Source organism: Ailuropoda melanoleuca, chromosome 6 (assembly GCF_002007445.2).
Source record: "Ailuropoda melanoleuca isolate Jingjing chromosome 6, ASM200744v2, whole genome shotgun sequence".
Classification (NCBI taxonomy): domain Eukaryota; kingdom Metazoa; phylum Chordata; class Mammalia; order Carnivora; family Ursidae; genus Ailuropoda; species Ailuropoda melanoleuca.
The window spans coordinates 67,365,599-67,377,813 of record NC_048223.1 but is presented as its reverse complement, the minus strand read 5'-3'; the positions used below and the strand labels follow the sequence as shown (position 1 = coordinate 67,377,813).

The following is a 12,215-nucleotide window of genomic DNA, read 5'->3' as shown; positions in this document are numbered from 1 at the left end:
AAAAATAACCAAAAAATCGGCCTCTCCAGCTGTTAACTGTGAGCTACTTTAAGATAGAGTGTTTGATGTTCTCCTGAGGAGAGGGGTGCCCAGTGGTTGTACTTTTGAAGTGTTTACTTTAGTATATTCTGAACACTAACTACTTTTGTAGTCACAAAAGATGTTAATGCATGCTCCCTAGACCTAAACAGTTCCATGGTCAGATAAGTTTGGGAGGCATTTGTATACCTTTTTCCCCTCTAGGAGAGTTACAATGTCCATTTGCATTGTAATGATTCTAAACCATCTGCTGTAGGGAAACATGTTTAACCTGATCATTCATTTATTTAACTATTAACATTCTAAGAAACTGGCATTCCATGGAACTAACTTTGAGAAATACAGCCATACACAGCAGTTTTCCAACTCTGGTGTGTATCAGAATTAGCTGGAGAGCTGACAGAGAGCACAGATGCAAAGGCTTGCTGAAGTAAGATAGGTCCTAGGCCTTTGTATTTTTACCAAATTCCCCAGGCAATCATGATTCCCACCAATGTTTGTGAATCACTACTTTAGGGTAATCTCAGAAGAGTTTGTTACCATCTGGGGACGCAGGACTACCTATGAACCCAGTTTCCATCTTGCAGAACCCATGCTATCTGGGGGAGGACCAGCATCAGCTATGAAGAACCATCATCGAAAAAAGAACATTCAGACCACATGGGGCACCCCAAAGATTCCTTTCTCTATTCTACATACTGGAGGGATTTCTCCAAGTCTTATTTTCTTCAGTCAACGGAGAGGGAGCTATTCCTTAGCCCTGCTCTAAATCAGCTCTCCTGAGAAGGGTTCCCTCCAGAACCAATTCATTTGTTCATTGAACAAATCTTCATCAATCAGCATTTTGGCAGTATTCAGTGAAAAAGACAGGCAAGGCACTCCCATGAGGCAGGGGTAGGCGACAGACAATAAACAAGTAAACAATAAATAATTTCAGATAGAATCCATGTCATGAAGAAGATAAACAGTGTCACAGGACAGAGAATGACTGTGTCAGGATTCTGTTTACATACCGTGGTCCCAGAAGACTACAAAAGCCATAAGTCAGTCAGGGTACTGTGGATACCATTCCAGAGGCCAACAGTGACTGAGACTGGCCTTGATGGTTCAGAAAACTTCACCAGCCACCTCAAATATGTGTACTCAGGAGGCAGCCTATATCCCTTGGACCTACTACAGTGATCGGCTTATACAGAGTCCCCAGTGAACACTGGTGAATGGCTGGTGGGATGGATGGATTGTCGGATATGTCTTTAATTCTAGTGATTTCGACAGACAGACAAACATGGCTTATATTTCACATAGGTGAAATAACCTTATTTCCCAGGTCTCACTGGTCCATGTGCCTTCTCCCTCTATGGCTCTGCTCAGACTTCCTAAAATGCTCTCCTTTCTTCTGCCACCTCCAATCCTACTCAGCCTTCAAATGCCACTTCCTCTTTGATCCTCCCCAGCTGGAAGAAAATGTACTTTTTCACTGTTCTTTCCTTTTTTTTTTTTTTTTAAATATATCTAAGGGTACTTATGCTCACAGACTCTGCAAACACTCCCTTACTGAAGACCCAACCCTGTATACCAGGTACTGCACTTGGCACTGGGCACATACTGGGGATAAAAGATGTAGGCATGGCCTCTAGTTCATGGAATTACGGGCTAGTGGGGGAGGCAGGTGTGAGTCAAGGAATCACACCATTAGGTCTATAGGGGCACCTGTGATTCGTCTTACGGGGGAAAGGTACATGGTGTTCCAGGTGTTACAAGGCTGCCTTGGGGAAGGGACAATTGACCTGGAATCTGAAGGCTGAGTAGGAATTAACCAGGTGGAGAAGAAAAACAAGGGCATTCCAGGCAGAGGGCATAACCTGCCAAGTGCTGTGTAGGGGGAGAGCAGGGTATTGGAAAGGCTCTGGAGGGAAGCCAGTGGCTGGTGAGGGGCAAGTCAGCACTGAGACACTAGAGGAAATAGGAAAGGCAGGCCAGAGCCAGAGCACAAAGGCAAGTTCTGGGCTTTGTTCTGCGTCCCACTAACTGCATCCCCACTGATTTCCCTGACCCATCCCCCTACCTCAAACCTCTTTATGTTTCTGCTTGGGTGTCCCTCACCTCATAAGAATCTGGTTCCTTTCACCAGCCCCATGTTTTGGATTATATAAGAAATTTCAGCTATGCTGTCAAGTTAGAGGTAGACTTAAATAGGGATAAAATCAAAAGGGTGCATTCTTGAGAATGAGGGAAACGGACACCGTGCCTTGAACAAAGACAAGAGATTGAGACCAAGAAATCAGCTGTTTCTCTATGATATACCCCGTGAGGCAAATGCAGACTACCAATCTGAAGTGTCCAAAAATGTGTGCCCTAAACTCTGACAGATCGGAAACTCTGGAATTCCTTGCCAAGCTGGGTGGCTCTATTATAAGGAAGGTATCGAGTGGTTACAAAGTGGTGATATTTATATCCCCCCACAGCAGCTTGCATTAAAGGGGTGCAATCATTGATAATAAATATAAAACTGAATTTTAGGGCATTAGGAACCTCTGTGTGATCAGCAAATGTGCAGCCTTAGGGCCATTTTCTGGGATTCCTGTCATGACACAATGTGGTGAAAAAGAGCACAGGCTGAGATTCGGGAAGATGGGATTCTGGATCTCACTCCGGTCCTGAAGGAGCTCTTGGGCCCTGGACAACATTTCCCAACAATTATAAGCCCCACCTTCAGTAAAATATGGTGAAGTCAGGTTCTTAAGTATCGTCAGGAAACAAAAATCAAGTATCATCAAAACCACCTGAAAAATGCTTGAGGAGGGCACAATAATGGAGCCTGACTTCTCTTACTAAGTCCGGTGTTGCCAGTCCCACCCCTCCCCCGCCACTCTGCCCCAGCGTTGGACAGCATTGCTGTTGACTCAACTGAACACCGGATGAAGTGGCTGGCTTGCATTCAGGAGCCACATTGTAACCAAAACAGCGCACTTTCTCTTTAAACACCGAAACCACATTCAGTGAGGTTGCACATGGTCCCGACTGAGGCAACAGTGCCAGGGGTCTAGCTCCCATTTCCCCTGGTACTGTTTCTGCACATGCTACGAGAAGAAAATACCTCCTCATCTCTACCCACCTCAAAAGCGTTTTATGAGGTTAGCTGTGGAAACATCACAGGAAACTTCGCGAAGTCCAAGTCAGTGAAGTAAAATTTCCAAAACCAATTTGTCGCATCCACATAGTTTGACGCAGCCAACATTTACAATAATGTAGCAACAGTACTTATGAGAGAATCCCAGGACTCAACGCTCTTTGAAGAATCCAGTCCAATTCCCTACCCAAAGTAGAGTCCCATCAACCACAAAAGGGGGAATGGCACAGAGACAGGGAGCTCACTTTTCAACGAGGTGAACTCCTCTGTGTTGCTCTTAGACAGGTTTCATTCAATGACTTAATGTCTGCTTTTGTAGAACTTTCATTGACTTGGTTTTTTTTTTAGATTTTATTTATTTGTGTGTGAGAGAGAGAGCACACAAGCAGGGGGAATGCCAGAGGGAGAGAGAGAAGCAGACTGCCCGCTGAGCAAGGAGTCCGACGTGGGACTCGATCCCAGGACCCTGGGATCATGACCTGAGCCGAAGGCAGACCTTAGCCGACTGAGCCACCCAGGCGGTCCAACTGACTGATTTTCGTAGTGCCTCGCGTAGCTACACGAAATAAGTATTCTTGCATGAGACAGCACTTCAGATATTCGGGGACAGCAATCATATCTCCTCTTCCCACAGGACATGGGTACCAAAGCTCTCATTTACCATCCCACACACCTGCCTCCACATATGCAAAATTTACCAGTGTCCCCATTACAGCGTGGGCAGGAGAGCCAGGCCTGCCTTTATGTGAGGTTCCTCTAAGAGAAAAACTCATTTCTTGGAACAGCTTAGAATGTCTTATAATAATGGCTACAAATGCAGAGTAAACACATCATAGTGCTACAGATTAAAGATCCTTTTCTTTCTTTCTTTTTTTTTAAGATTTATTTATTTGAGAGAGAGAGTGTCCAGGGGAGGGGCAGCAAGAGGGGGAGAGAGAGAATCTCAGGCAGACCCCACTACTGACGGCAGAGCCTGACGCAGGGCTCGATCTCACAACCCTGAGATCACGACCTGAGCCAAAATCAAGAGTTGGACCCTCGACCAACTGCACCACCCAGGCATCCTGATCTTTTTCTTAAATGAAAATTTCGGATGTGTCTATTTTATTAATACAGAACATGGACAGAAAAGAATGAAAAAAAAAAAAGAAAAATTTACCACCTTAATTTCACGCGCACACACAAAATCCAGTTTCTAAAGCTCCCTGTTATTTAAATTTTCAAACGGTTCCAGGGTTTGTGTTTGGGCCTGCATGCATGCCATCTCCGGAACTCAGTTTTAAAGGATCCAGCCTAAACAGAATCAAGATACTGGGATTTATTTATGTTCTCTAATGCCCAGAGATAATTGAGACTGTCACAGTTATTTTTCAAGAACATTGTGACCTGGTGAATCCATCACCTTCAACACAAGTAAGTATAAGAACAGACTAAGGTTATCTCTCTAAAAGTCTAACAGCTCCTAAACAAATGGCATCCCCTAAATTTTCCTAATTCCATGGTTCTTAAAGGACCAATGGCTGAGTAATCTACCAGTGATATACAGTACTTCTGTCTATTGTAATCACTCTCTGTGTCTTGCAATGACTGAGATGTATGGCCTATATAAGCTGGGATATACACTGTGAAATCTGTCCATGGTTTTTGCTAAGAGTTGCCAAGTTAAAAATAGAGTGTAGGAAAATTACTCATCGTGTGGAGGAAGATGGGAGGAAAGCACCAAATGGGCTTTTAATGAGGACTTCTCGGTGTGAACATATGTAAAAAGAACTTTTAGATATAGGCATTGTGAGAAATAAAAACGATCCAGCTAAGTTCTCAAGAAAGCTTATAGGTACAAGATCATGGTGATTATATGTACAGTGAACAGCTTATTCATGAAAAACCATTTTGTTCACTGTTCAGTGGACGAGCACACTTGGCTCCCCAGAAACATTTCAACTAGACAAAACATACCAACACATTAGTCATAAATATAGCTTTATTATTATAATATTTATTTCATAATCTAAAAACTTTTTCTTTTCAATTCTGGGAAAAGAACATTCCAACTTCCATACAACTGATCTACCCTGCAGAATGCTGGAAAACAGTGTCTAAGCAACCTGAACTTTGCAGTTGAAAATCTATAACTTGGTTTGGGAATAAAAGAATGAAAGACCAGTTCAAAGAAAAATTTCTTCCTTACAAAACAAATAATAAAATTAGATCCATTCTTCAGTTCGGCCTTGAACATGTTTTCCCAGAAACTTTGGTAATTTCTCCAAAAATCAACTTGCAGGTTGACTGCCCGTGTGGACAAAAAATATATATATATATATATTTAAAAATAAGACCCAAGTGGGACATGGTACATGGCCCAGGCCATGGTATGTAAGTGAAATATCCCTTAGAGTGAGCCAGCTCCCATGTTTCAACAGCAAATTTATGTCTCTAAGGAAGTACAACATATATAATGCATTTCCTTGTATGAAGGTCAGAATTTAGTTGGAATTAAAAAGAATTTTTAATACAATAAATCTTAAAATCATTTGTCTTGTGTAATGTACATAGAGTAGATATGATATTATGGTGCTTTCTGAAGATCACAGAGTACCACTGTCAAAGAGGGCTGTCATGCCCTCTAGGCATATTAAATAAAAACTGAAAATGTAGGTTATGTTAAATAAAATGAAAAAAAATCTGGCTCTACCACCTTTAAAACAAGTTGCTGTCATTGCACACATGTGTTACGGGACAAAGGGCATGCAATAGAACTAACAAGTCAATTTTTTAGTATGTAAAAGGCTAGAGTGCAATCATGGTATAAACATCAATAATAAATAAGTTTGGAGGAGATTAACTCTCCAAATAAACCAATAATTATAACACTACAATTTTTATAATGTTAGCCTAAACAGTGATATTCACTTCACAGCAATGTTTTTTCCCACTTGATAGATGCCTATATACCAGATGAATGGCCCACCCCTGTGAGCCAGATGTCGAAGTGAAGGTTCAAAAATCAACATTTTCACTAATAGGTTCAAAATGTTCGTATAATGATAAGTTACACTTTTCAACTTACTGGCATTTTAAGTAACTGCATTATACTTATTTTTAATGCATTGCTAATCTGATGCTTATTGCAACAATCATTCTACTAGTGTTAATTAGGTTACAGTTTTAATTTTCAAAATAAGAGAATTCAACTTCATGAACTAACATATAGAGTTTAAAAACCACCCACCACAAACACACACCTTTTGCATGAGTATTTAAAAATAAATTATTAATATACCTGACATATATATTTTGTTATATATATATATGTATACATTTGTGGACATAACTACTCTTTTTTCCAGAAGGATGTCAGCACTTGTAAACTCTGAAGACCTGATGATATTGTTAACATTAAAAAAAAAAAAAAAAAAACATGGAAATTCATTCTTGAAGAGAACCATAAAGCAGGACGTTCTTAACAGATGGTTCTTTGTGGAAACAAAGGCTATTTTAGGGAGGGAGAGGAGGACAGTCTCAGACTGTGGATCCCACATGCACTGTTTCAGAAACTACTTTAGAAAGCAGTGTCCAGTGAATGCTTCAAACACCTGGTTGAAAGGTAAGGACGTATATTTAGTCATCAAAGGGCACAGAAGCAGCGGGAGGTGGAAAAGTGAGGCCAGCAAGGGGACAGTCATGCCCACAGCCCACAGCGGCTGCTGCTACTACCAGGGAAGCAGGGAAGGGCTGAGTAATGTCTACAGTGTTGCCAGGCCCCGGCTCACGATGCACTAGACGTGCCATCCGCTGCCGTTCCAGCCCTTCAGACCCCAAACTGGTGATGGGCCCCGATCAAAGGGTTTTATGGTTGTAAGGTTTTGATGGGGTTTTCCACCCCAACCATAGGCAACACTAACGGCTTTAAAGACAGAGGCTACAGCTCGGTCTTTGGGTGCAGAACACTCAGCCCAAGGGGAGAGCAGAGGCGCCCCCAAATCAGAATAAACACGCATCCAGACAAACAAAGCTGAATCGAACAAACTAGAAATGAGAACTTAAGCCTAACGAGATAAGTCCCAGAAGCAACCCAAACACTGAAATCTCGATTAACCAGAATAGTTGGGGAAACAGGAATCCTTATTCTGAGCTTTCAAATTAATTGAGGGCAAAGTTAAAAACAAACAAAAATATTACTATTTCACTGCTATTTAGAGAACTTTGCATTCCCATTCTTTGCCCCACAATTTGGAGAGCAGTAGACACAGAAGACTTTTTTCCTACTGCCTGACATTTTGTGTGGCCTCAGCTGAATCACCCCCACACAGAGCCCCAGGTACAGAAACTACTGGAGAGTAGTTTTACAAGGTGGAAGTTTAACTAAAATTTTGGAATAAGACTGTTTTCATTTTTTTTTTCAATTCTTTCTGTAATCTGCCTCTTGCTTCTAAAAGGGGCCTGTCATAAATTTCTGGTTCCCCAAGATCCCCATTTGTTAAATTCTGGTTAATACAGGCGCCTGTATGGGCATGAAATAAATGGGTTATGCCCTTCTTTTTTCCAATGTGTCTTAATTGTGGGATGTATCCCAAAGGGAATTATTGTTGGCCCCAGAACAACATTCTGCAAAGCCGGCAATGGTAGTCCAGGGCCACCACCCTTTAGATGATGTTCACAATCGCTGTTGGCTTTTTTTTGGCCATTTTGGGCCTGATGTTGCCTTTCCGGCTAAACCCCAGAGGCTCCCCTTTCTTCGATGGTCTGCAGAGTTCTCTCGGGGACTCAGCCTGTTCGTGAATGGATTTAGCGGGCTGCATGCTGGCTCTGTCCTCCTTGGCTTTTCTCAGGTAGCTCCTTCCTTTTGGATGAAAATGGTTCTTGAGATCCGCGTGGTTACACACAGGATGTGGGTGCCCTCTACTTCTACAGATGGTCGAGCAGAGGGACATGAGCAGAAAGAAAGATTTTGTTTAGACTTAAAAGAAGGAAAAAAAACCAACCATCCACGGCACAATCACCCCTACACACTGGAGTGGCAGAAATTCTGCCAGTAAGTCAAATATAAATTAGTATCTTTCTCTCAAAAAGTCCTTTGGCCTTCATGAAATGATCTCGTGATGCCAAATTCCCAGGGAGATGTTACTCGTTCTATTACCAGTGACAAAACTGAGGCACGGAAAATGTAAGGGACTATCCAGGGTAATACATACAGTTGGTCTATGGAAAGTACGAGACGAGAATCCAAACCCCTGACTCTTTAAGTGACTACATATAGTAGTATTAGTAATGTAGCAATTGTAAAGTATGTGATTCCTAGCATAAATTCATACATATATTATGTATAAGATATATATTATATATCTACCATAGTATACATACTACGTTAATACTATTATAGAGCTATTATGATTACACTATACCTCAAAAAGGGAAAGTTTCACTATAGAATACTGTAAAAATACTACTGGACTACTAATATGGCCATATACTAATAGGCTATTAGCATATTTTAAAGTTGTAGCCACAATTTAGGTAACCAGGCAGGTACATTTTCATGGCAGACTCTCAAATCATTTAGAATACAGATATTATATATATAAAATGTAACAGGAAAATACATTATGCAAACATTATCAAATGGCCCAAGTATAAAAAGATATATACATACAGGCATTTGGGTTTCCTATTTGAGGAGATATCTGTAAGCTGAAGGAAAACAAATAAAAAACATTACTTCGCTTGAAGGTTGGAATTGGCTTTAAAGATCTTTCTTGCTTATATTTTTAAGAAATTGTTCCCATTAAGAGGGTCAGGCACTGTTATCAGTAGCACGGCCCATGGCACCTTCCACCACGGCAGGGAACGAGAACGTCTCGTGCTCGGCCTCTGCTTCCTCAGGGAGCCTCCTGTGGCTCCCTGCTCTGAGATTTCCAAGAAGCCATTATCAGTAGATCTAAAAAATTTCAAAATGTCAAAGAGCCCTCTAATGGAGCAACATTTGAAGAAACATGTTTTTTAAAACTAGAATGATGCGCCATTATTTCTTGATTAATTCAGGCTGCATGTGCAGCTAATTTACTACAGCTGTGCTTGGTCACAGTGTATCAACTAAAAGGAAAATTGGCATAAAATGTTTATTGCCTAAAATACATCATTTCTAAAATGAGAGCATATGAAGACCAACTCCACAACGGTCCCTGAGGCCATCTATCATTGAGACTATTTTCCACTCCCAATGAAGTATCTGCATGCCCTTTGTGGCTGGGCTCAAATATCATTCACAGAACAAATTGAGAACTATCATTTTGTGAGCCAGATGTCACCATTCACTTTAGAGGCAAACCCAGTGCATTCCCAACCTTCATTCCTGACCTCCCTCATGTAGCCTTCGCTAAAAGAAGTGCTGTCATAGCAGCAGGCAGGCCCACAGAAGAGGATGATAAAGAAAATGTGCAGAAAGGGCCACCTTGGTATTGAGGCCCAATGTGGCCAAGATGCGAGTCCTACCATATTCAAATAACCAGAGAAACCAAGTTCAGCATAACAGGGTCACTCCCCCGGGTCTCCAGTCTGCAGCTTGAGCTGTAGTCAGAAGCAATCAGAAAGAAGCATTCCTAAACAAACTTTTGAGGGTCATGCCCCCACGAAGGCAAGACGAGATTCCTGGCTTCTGCCTTCTGACTCACTCAAAAGGAACCTTACTGCTGACCCTGTTCACACTAGCTGGATTCAACAGGAGATTAATAAAGGTGGACAGGAAGAGGCACCGTCCTTGCAGGAGGGTCTTGAGATTATGCAATATACAAGGAAGGTCAGACAGATGGCTCAGGCAAGCATCAGGCTGGCAGCTTCTGGGAAACCCGAAGGTTTCAGCATTCCCATCTTTCTGCCAAGGCCCCACTACCATGGAAGGGTTTTCCAGCTGGGGGGCTCCTGGAATGGACTTTAGTATATGTATACAACGTTAAAAAAAAAAAAAGCTTACAGAGTTTTTCTTCCTGTCAATTGCTTCTTTCTCTTTATTCTTAAAGCATAACAAAATTTTTTCACTATATGTATGTGAGCAAATAGTTTGATGATTTGTTGCATATGTATATATAATACTCTTTGAAATTTTATGTAAAGTTAAGTGTGTGTGTGTGTTTAAGTGCATATATATACTTTCCTTCCTGAGGAAAAGGCCAACAATACTATCTCATGTTCAAAGAGGTCCCTGACTTCCAAAATGTTTTAAGAACCAAAACCTCTGGTGCCTATGAATCTCACTGATGGACCTGCCAGGGTAATACTGTAATACTGTGTACTACATAAAGGGAAATGCACAAATATGGGTAGAGATGAGTCCTAAACCTCACCTCTACACAGATATCTAAGTACCATAACTTGTGCAGGTCTATATGTCACACACTGGATAAAGTGCTGACTCTAGAACCACCACAATTAACCCTCAGAACAATTCTGTGAGGTAAGCATTGTCATCCCCATTCTACAGATGTGGAAAGTAAGGCCGAAAAGTTCGGTAGCTGGTTTGAAGCCTGAACTTCGCTTTACCAGTTTTGGAGCTGGGCTTCAAGAAACCCAAGTTAGCATGTTCCATGTCCGAGCAAGTCTTCACGCCGCCCTGCTCCCTTAGGGAGCATGTGTTTGTGGAAGAGCCAGCAAGTACACAAAAAGCTCAATGGAATCCGTGGCTGGATCCGAATCTCTCCAGTGATCCTACAGATCATGAGGCTTGGGTGGAGGCGGGGCCTGCTACCACCGTCCCCACCGAACCTCACATGCTCTCCTCCCTGTGAACACAAGAGGGCGCTGTTCCCTCTGGCCCCACAGCCTCAGGCAGATGGAAACCCTCTTCCCCCTTAGCTCCTCTCATTGTCTCTACTTTCTCCTAGTCCAACTACTTTGTAGGAGGATGGGGATCAACAGAGTTCTTAAGGAAGGTTCCAGGTCGGAAAAATATAAATAACTGCACGGAGAGCCTGAGAACAAACATGGTGTCTCAGGGTGTTCTGGGTTGGAGAAACTGGGCACACGGCCCTCCCCCCACCTCCCCTCTGTGTAAATAGCAGCGCTGCATACTCAACTATTCAGGCCAAAATCTTAGATTCAGTCTTGATTCCTCCCTTTCCTTCACCTGCTAAAACCTAATCCTTCAGCAAGTCCAACTGGTTCAGTCAACACTGTCCCCAGGATATATCGTATCCCCGCCATTTCTCTCCGCCTCCGCTCTCCCCAAGCTGCCATCCCCTTCCCCTGCCACACCACAATAGCCTTCTACCCTTTTTTCAGTCCTGCATCCCTCTAGTCTATTCCGCACCAAGCAGCCAGAGGGATTTTGCTAGAACATAAATCACCTCCTGCTTACAACATTCCAACGGCTTCCCTCAATGCTACGGAACCAATCCAAACTCCTTATGTGACCCACAAGCCCCGGAATGATCTGGATCCTTCTTGCATCTCTCACTTCAGCTCATCACTCGAATGTGCCAAGCTTGTTCCCTCCTAAGTCACTTCCCAATTCTCACAGAGCCGCCCTGGTCCTGCTATTCAGGTCACGGTCCAAATGCAGCCTGCTCTTCAAGGCCTCTCCCGACCACGGAGGGACAGTGGGCCACTCACGCATGTGCTCTTACTTTTTCCTTTACAAGGGTACTCACCCATCATTCTAGTTACGTGTGGACTTGTTTCTGGGGTCATCGCCCTCCTCACCGAGGGCAGGGGCCTCACTCACCTCATTCACCCTGTTCCTGCAGCGCCAAGTAAGGGCTGTGTTCCCAACAAATACATATTTGTGTATGGCTGCTAGCCCTGATTTAGCAACCTGCAGGAAATAAATGCAACACTTAAAATGAGATTATCCGAGCTGTTTCATGACCTTCCCTTCGAGCAGGTCTGTGCGTGATGCTGGCAGATGGGATATTAGGTCACTTTATGTCTAATTCGACAGCATTTTTCAGAGCACAAAGACAGAATACCTGAGTAAGCATGTTACGTTTTTAGAAATCAGCCAGGTGAAAAAGAACACAAATGCTCAAGGGAATTAAGGGGAAACTACAGATGCCAA

General features: G+C 42.6%; 1 protein-coding gene across 4 annotated transcripts in view; it reads right to left on the bottom strand.

Moving 5' to 3' along the window:
- The window catches only part of ZNF365 (zinc finger protein 365), a 132,762-nt gene that overhangs the window by 102,997 nt on the left and 17,550 nt on the right, over positions 1-12,215 (bottom strand). Inside the window, exons 4-6 of one of the 4 annotated variants that reach the window (XM_034662572.1) lie at positions 11,883-11,972; positions 8,820-8,857; positions 5,133-8,074 (exon numbers count right to left, since the gene is read on the bottom strand). The exons of 1 other annotated variant lie outside the window; for it this stretch is intronic. In XM_034662572.1, coding sequence (XP_034518463.1) covers positions 7,813-8,074; positions 8,820-8,857; positions 11,883-11,972 — 390 coding nt within the window. In that variant the 3' untranslated portion in view covers positions 5,133-7,812. Of the gene's footprint in view, positions 1-5,132; positions 8,075-8,819; positions 8,858-11,808; positions 11,973-12,215 lie in introns of those variants that run through there. 2 more of the 4 variants (XM_034662573.1, XM_034662574.1) reach the window with 2 other exon arrangements.